The 8,007-nt window shown below is 39.3% G+C and overlaps 1 protein-coding gene across 1 annotated transcript in view; it reads left to right on the forward strand.

Annotated features, from left to right (window-relative positions):
- The window catches only part of mbtps2 (membrane-bound transcription factor peptidase, site 2), a 28,553-nt gene extending 26,592 nt beyond the window's left edge, over nt 1-1,961 (forward strand). Inside the window, exon 11 of the mRNA XM_026180130.2 lies at nt 1,042-1,961. Within this exon, the coding sequence (XP_026035915.1) occupies nt 1,042-1,264 (223 nt within the window). The 3' untranslated portion in view covers nt 1,265-1,961. The remainder of the gene's footprint in view (nt 1-1,041) is intronic.
- The last annotated feature ends 6,046 nt before the right edge of the window (nt 1,962-8,007 follow it).

Below are 8,007 nucleotides of genomic sequence, written 5' to 3' on the forward strand. Positions count from 1 at the left end.
TTTGAGAGTTCAAACACCAGACTGCACAAACCACTGAGTAACGTCATGGTGGATCCCTTTATTTTTTTTATGGACAGACACTCCAAAGTAACAACTAATTGAGAGTATATTCTAGATAATGCTGTTTCTACTGGTTCTCACTGATGTGATATGCTTTGGCTGAATTAAATGACAGATGTTAAGAAGATGCAATGTAAAAACGTATCTCATTAATCTTTAATTAATAGTTTAATTCCCCTCTCCAACTCCAGTCCTCGAGAGCTGCTGTCCTGCAGCTTTTAGATGCATCCCTGCTCCGACACAGCCCTATCAAATGGTTTAATTGCTTCTTCAGCTTCAAGTTTGACAAAGGCCTGGTAACAAGCCATTCATTTGATTCAGATGTCCTGGAACAAGCATGAATCTAAAAGCTACAGGACAGTAGCTCTCGAGGACTGGAGTTGGAGTACCCAGCCTTACAATATAGATAGAAATGTCCAACAATCACAACCTGTGAACAAGCAGTTGGTGATGGTCAAGAACTCCTGTTTCACAGGAAGAGTTCTGGCAGAATCAACCTCATGGAGGCCACTGCAACTGGTTGAGGAATTAAGGGAAAGTAAAGAGGAATAATGAGAAACCACAAAGGGGAAAGTACTAATGGTATGCCTTTGGGAAGTGTAAAGTAGAGCGTCGTGGCAAAGGGCAACTTTTTTGTTCATCATCTGTTTATCATCAACAGCCAGAGCTTATAGTAGCATAACTATGGGACTGTTCAGGGCCTACTGAAGGGAATTTACCAAAATGGAAAGTTTAAGGTAGAGAGTGTGTCTGTGTCCTGAGCCCAAACTGGGAGCTGTCTCAACAGGAGAGAATATTTCTTTCAGACAATTAACCAAATTGGAGTTTTTGAGCTAACTGTAAAGAATGGACTGCTACTGTTTGCAAGCTGTCCAGCAGACAGAAGTAAACTTTCTCTGCTTCCATTGCTCGCTGCTTAAACTGACACTTAAATAATTGCCTGTTACTGTGTTTGTTTTCCTGAGCTGCCCTTCCTCTCAGATACGTGGTGTCCCTCTCTGGCGCATTAGCAGTAGTCAACTCTGTGCCGTGCTTTGCTCTCGATGGTCAGTGGATGCTGAACGCCCTGCTGGAGGCCACGCTGGCCAGTGTGGTAATAGACCGTCAGAAGCGTGAGCTGATTGGTTTCTTCCTGCTCCTGGCAGGCAGTGCCCTGCTGGCGGCCAACGTGGCGCTGGGCCTGTGGATGGTCACGGCACGGTAGCCACAGCGGTCAGCTGCCCCGGTGGACTGAGAGATGTTGTCTCAGGATGCGTTTGAGTGTTGTGGACCATTAAACTGTGAACAGACTGCATTACTTAGAAGCACTGCCCACCTTGTGGAGACTGTTGAGTATAACATCACTCTGCCTTTAAAATTGGACCACCAGGGAAAACAACTTTAATCCACCTTGTTGCTGCCATAAATCCAAAAGCACACAAACAAGTTAACAAATGCACTTGCTGTAAAGCACTGTCCTATGTGACTGTTTACAAAGACTGTACTGATGAAACATGTGTGTTTGTGTTTTTCATTACGTTGATTCCAAAAATGCCATATTTTCCTGAGGTATTGACTAAGCTAACCTGTGGACACAAAAACGTTTAAGGAGCTTTCTTTTGTTTTCTGGTGAATGCATGGCAATATAATAATCTTGAATTCCTTATCACTGTTGAAAAACTTTACTACCTACTGTTCATGAAAACATGAATTATTTAATTAAATGAATGGACTCCTATCAATTTGACCCTATTTAAATGGCGTCTATCCTTCAGATTGATCTGGCATTGCAGTGCGAAAATTGCTTTCTTTTTCACTCACCTTTTCTTTATGTGTACGTTTTATTTTTTATTATATGTCTGCCATATAGTTGCAAAAGTCAATTTCTAGAAATTGTGAAATAAAAATAACAGTTTTTCCTCTTTCTTTCCTTTTTCTTTTGTCTGTTGAAGACACTGTTGGTATGTCTGGCAAGTGTTTTCCCACTTTATACTTCTACTACACATGTCTTACTTTTATTCATCAATTTGTCATTTAGTGACAAAACATTAGATATCATAATTTATATTTAAGCAAAAAAAAAGATCATTTTGTGTAATATGTGCAATTTTCCCTATGAAGCAGTTAACATTACCTGCACTGCAGCAGTGACAATACTGTATACTGTCACAGTGATAATACTGCATTTACAATAAAACAGCAGCAACAAAGATGATATGACAAGAAAATTGATTATAATGAAACACAGAAGTGCTTAGGATAGAAAAGTCCTCACACTTCAGTAAGATTTAAACAATGAGAAATTAAACTCACTGACCACTAAAGCCATGTGCACATGTTCAGCTTCTTGTTAATGCTAACATCTAATCAGCCAATCACATGGCAGCAATTTGGTTAATTTAGGCATTTACATGTGGTCCTCGTGATGCTAAAGTTCAAACTTCAAAAGGGAGTTGATTTATATGACTTTACATGTGTTCTTGGTGCTGGTCTGAGTATTTTAGAAACTGCTGATTTACTAGGATTTTCTGGCCATCCCCAGCAGTAACTCAGATACGCACTTGTTGGCGAAGAGCATCACTGAACACACAACATTTAGATGGTAGCGCCAGAATTGTGCGCAAACAACATGAAAGCAAGTGGTGTAATGGTATGGTGTATATCTTATATGTATATCTTAGTACCCTCAGTACCAACTGAGCATTGTTAAATCACCACAGCCTACCTAAACATTGTTGCTGACCCTGTCTGTTTCTTTATGCCCATATTGACAACTTCTGAAAGCTGTTTCCAGCAGGATAATGCCCCATATCACAAAGCTCAAATCATCTCACACTGGGTTCTTGAACATGACAATGAGTTCACTGTACTCAAATGGCCTCCACAGTCACCAGTTCTAAATTCGATAGAGCAGCAGGATGTGGTGGGACTGCAGACTGGCTTCATGGATGTTCAGCTGACAAATGTGCAGTAACTGTGAAACGGAACCAAAACGTCTGATGACTTTTTCCATCACCTTGTTGAATCTGTAAGTGTGAAAAGAATATTAAAATAAAAGAATTTACATAGTGTGAGTTTAAGATTTAAGCTTGGAAGGCATGAACAAGTTGCCTTTTTCATTATTATGCTTTTGGCTATGATACGCGTTATCTTAATACAGGGTGTTCGCGTGCAATAAAACATTTTTCTTCCCCTTACATAGTTTGATGGAGCCAGTGGAATATAAAGTATTCAGATCTTTTACTGTAGTAAAAACAGCCATACCACTGTGTAGGAGTACTCTGCTACAAGTAAAAGCTGTGGTCGCTGTGGTCTGTCAGGGTTGCTAAAGGTCATACGCCTGATCTTTCTCTCAGGAGGCTGCAGAGCACCTTTCTAACTTTATACCCGGCATGTTCCCAGCATATTGGCCCATTGTATTCCTCAGATACTGTAACAAAAGCACACAAGCTACACTTTTAGTAACAGCGCCAAACCACAGTGTTTTCACAGAGCCGTGCAGTGATTATGTTTCTTGAGTGCGTGAGCGAGAGGATTGACACATTGTAATTTGGAAGGGTGTTTCCCACAGACTGTAAATACTGATTGGCCTTGAGCTTAGCCACAGAGGTGTGTTTAGTAAGATGAGCAGACACCTCTGTCAGCAGGTTCAACATTGAGGCCACTTTGGAGACTCTTATCACTGAATAATTAGTGCAGTGTATGTCTGTGGGAAGATCGGACCATGTTGCACGCATGAGTCTGAGGACTTGGCGTCTTTTGCGTGTGTACATTTGTCCTCTGATAAGGCACATTGGAAGCTTATTTTTTTTGCCAATCTATGCAAACAGATTGCTTATGTGCCCTTGCGTGTGTGCTTCTGTTGCTTATCTTGCACTAATGACAGCCTGCAGGGATGCTTGGGTAAACAGACATGGGAGGATGATGAACAGTAGTGAGGGAGAGGGCAGAAAAGAGGCATGTTCTGCCTGTCTGGTCTATAGTGAGAAATTGCCCCTAATTTAATGCTGCAATCTCCCCCATTTACCTATAATAAAGGGCTGCTGTCATATTTTAGTGTTATTATTCTTACATTTGTTTGATAGCACTAAATACAAATGTGGCTGCGACTAATGGGGATGTCATGGGCCATTAAGTATTTGGCTATGATCCAAATTATTGTACGAGTTGAAAATTTGACCCCATGATGAGACAGAATAAAATGAATGGATCACCAGTGTTTATTACAAATCATTTTCTATGGTCTTCACCAAATTCCATGACAAGCTATCATAACATTGTTCTGTTTTTTTTGTTTTTTCCCCCACTACAGCTCTATAAACTGTAGGCTTTAACAGAAGAAAGTCATTAAAGTGAGATCAAACTTAAATATCTGTGGAGTGTCTCTGTAACCTATCCTGTGGTTGTTTAAATTCTCCAATAAAAACACAAAGAACACTAGATGGTTAAACTAGAGGAAAAAATTATAAAATAATGACAGTCTCAAACTGAATAAAACCTCTGGGGGCTGAATGAGTAACAACTCCCATCCAAATCTGTTCAGTAGTTGTCCCAATGTTTATGTAAACATGCACACAACATCATGTTGCTGCTAGGTTATTAATCCTGTGGGGAACACTGATATCTGTGCTAAATTTAATGATAATTCATCCTGTAGCTGTGAAACGACAACCACAAAAACAGCAACACACGACTGATCATTTCATAGTGACGCAAGAGGAAAGACCCTGCATTGCAATTTTGCAGTGCTTTTAATAAAAAATTAAGTTTTTAAACTTAACCCTCTCGGGAACACGTGTCTACACAAAATATCTTAATGGTTCATCTTGTGGGGCGATCGTGGCTCAAGAGTTGGCAGTTTGTTTTGTAATTGGAAGGTTGCCGGTTTGAGCCCCAGCTCGGACAGTCTCGGTCGTTGTGTCCTTGGGCAAGACACTTCATCCGTTGGCTACTGGTGGTGGTCAGAGGGCCCGGTGGCGCCAGTGTCCGGCAGCCTCGCCTCTGTCAGTGCGCCCCAGGGCAGCTGTGGCTACGATGTAGCTTGCCATCACCAGTGTGTGAATGTGTGAATGAGTGAATGTAGTGTAAAGCGCTTTGGGGTCCTTAGGGACTAAGTAAAGCGCTATACACACACAAGATGATGAACACACCCACAAGATGAACCATTAAGATATTTTGTGTAGACACATGTGTTCTCCAGAGGGGATCAGGCCATTTACAGGCCATTTATTCAAAAAACTCAAAAAAAGATACAATTGCATTATGCTGCTAAGACAATTGAAGGGTGCTTTGTAACAGTTAGTTTAGTGATTTAATCTGTTGGGGGACCATGAATATCTGAACCAATTCCACAACAATCCAAACAGCAGACGATGACTCTTTGCAGAAAAACCATAAATAATAATTTTATAGTAGCTTTAAAAGAAAGGTAAGACAGGCTCTAGATGAATGTCAGAACTAAAATTCTTGACAGTCTTTTCAAATTAAATTAAAAAAATACCCATAAAGACAGTTAATGGTGACACTAGAAGAAAAAGAGAGCTGATAATCAGAATCTGTAGACTAAGTGCTCTGGGGAGTATTAATATATCAATCAAATCTCACATTAGTCTATCCAGATTTTTCAGCACTTTTAACAGTATTTGTTGTAACTTAATCTTATGGGCAACACAAATATCTGTATCAGATTTCACACCACTCCTTAAAGTAGCTGATAATATTCAAAACAACTCCTCTGTGGACCACAAAGATGGCAAAAATATAGCTTTGACTGGTCATTCTGTATATGATATTTTAATTAAGTTAATTTAGATTTTTCTTCATATTAGTTACAAATTACAGCTCAAAGGCTTTTCAGGATTGGCTGCTATGTGTAGAGACTTGCATCTAGAAGAACTCTGATTTTTATTTCTTTTCTTTTGACAGTTTAGCATTGTCTTTTTTCACTTTTGGAGGTTGGAATGTCGAGCATGAAGTATCGGTTAGACAAATCAGCTCCACCGCAGTGGTGATGCCTCTGACAGCTTCTACAGTAATTTAAAACATATCTTTGTCACAAGTGAGTACAGCTCTTTTTAAATGTCCAAATCTTTAGATGTAATTTCTGCTGTCTTACACAGATACACAGATGTAGCCATACCTGTGAATGGAATTTTCTTTAGGTTTATTTAGGACTCTTGGTTCAGGTTTCACTTCTGGAGATGGCTGCACATTCTGTTTGTAAGAGTAGATGGAGACTTCAGTAAGTAACCACAGGCTGCACCCCGCGAACTACTTCGCCTTGGTGATCACTTGCCCTCAAAATAGACACGTAGTAATGTGTATTTGTTTGTTTTGTATGTGAAAAGTAGAAACTGTACAGTGGCAGCTGAAAAATCCTGTTTAATGATAATTTCATAATCTCTCAACAACCCTCAAACTAGGAAACATTAAGTCAAAAAGATTTGACCCAAAAGGTTGTTGGACATTTGCAAATAACACTACATTTCTTTTACTGTGTGTTTTAAGATGTTGATCTCTTAATTGTTTATTAACTATATTTTTGTTATTCTGTGTTTAGACATGTTTTGTGGACAGGAGTCAGGAAAATCAACGATGACAATCCACTTGTCATCTTCCTTCTTGCTAAGTTAGCGGAAAACTGTTTTCCTTAAAGACAGACTGTTACTGCTGAGTAGCATTAGTGATTTTGTGCTCAACACTAAGTGTACAAATTGCTGATTGATGTGAACCACAGGATATGCATCTGCTATTAGCACTGATGGTGAAGATAATATTGAGAATAAATTCAGATGACAGAAACAGGACGTTACTGGCTACTTGCGGGTGTGCTTGTACTGAGAGGTACATCTTTTGGATTTTTGGATATCAGTTTTTTTAACTGTTGTGTAATTGTTATATCTCTTGTCCACGAAGGACTCCTCCCAGGATATCAGGTAATAGTTGTTTCTATGACCTTTATCTAGGTTTTAGGATTTAGTTAGACTATATTTAAGAGCATGATTAACAGAGGACAATCCGAACAAGGAGGTATAGCTGCCTCATGACTGTAGTTTGCTATCAGAGACCAGTAAAGTGGTCTGTGGGAAGGACAGACCTCTAAAGGGAAGTGGTCGTGGTTCTCTCTACACAACTTGATCTTTGGTAACTGATAAACTACCAATAGGAAGGGTGGTGGCTCGAGTCCAGTAACAGTAAATGGGAAAGAGACACCAAACCCACTGGGAAACACTTTATATTTAAGTGATGTTGCAGGCTTTTAAACCACGTCTGGATTGGTATGTGCTAGCAAAAAATAACACTAGTTTATAGTAATATCTTGTGATATTTTCTACTCTATGAATATATAAACATATCAGGTACCATCAATGAAGATCATCCACAGTGCAGTACTTGAACAAGAGGGTTTGAGTGCTGTAGTGCTGTCAGCAAAGCTTGGGTGGTTAGCAAGTTGTCAGTTCTTTCAACGATTTCTTCCTGTTAAAAGGGTTATTTTTCCTTCCCACAGTCACCAAGTGCTTGCTTATTTGGGGGGTTTCTTCTTACTATTGTACAGTCTTTACAATATAAAGTGCCTTGGGGGGACTGTTATTGTGCATTAGTGCTATATGAATTAAACAGAATTTAATGGAAATTAATATTTTGTACAGGTACAATTCACAGACAGATACCTGCTAAATGGAAACCTGATAAATATCAGTCTAATAAAATACTAAAATTACACCTACACCAGTTCTTCTTGGTCAGTTGATTTTACAGAACAAGGCATATTATTTGTCAGATAAGTCTTTTAAGATGTTTAGGAGCTGTCAGTCAAAGCAGTCACACAGTTACTGTAGCTTTAAGCCTTTCCAGTATCCAAATGGTGCTAAAATATGTTATAAAGTGGTATACGATCAATATAAGGCAAAACTGTTTTTATTAGCAGGTTGTGAATACTCTTAGATGTTGGAGCCAATGGGATTCCTG

Source organism: Astatotilapia calliptera, chromosome 9, assembly GCF_964374335.1.
Source record: "Astatotilapia calliptera chromosome 9, fAstCal68.1, whole genome shotgun sequence".
In the NCBI taxonomy this organism is placed as follows: Eukaryota; Metazoa; Chordata; class Actinopteri; order Cichliformes; family Cichlidae; genus Astatotilapia; species Astatotilapia calliptera.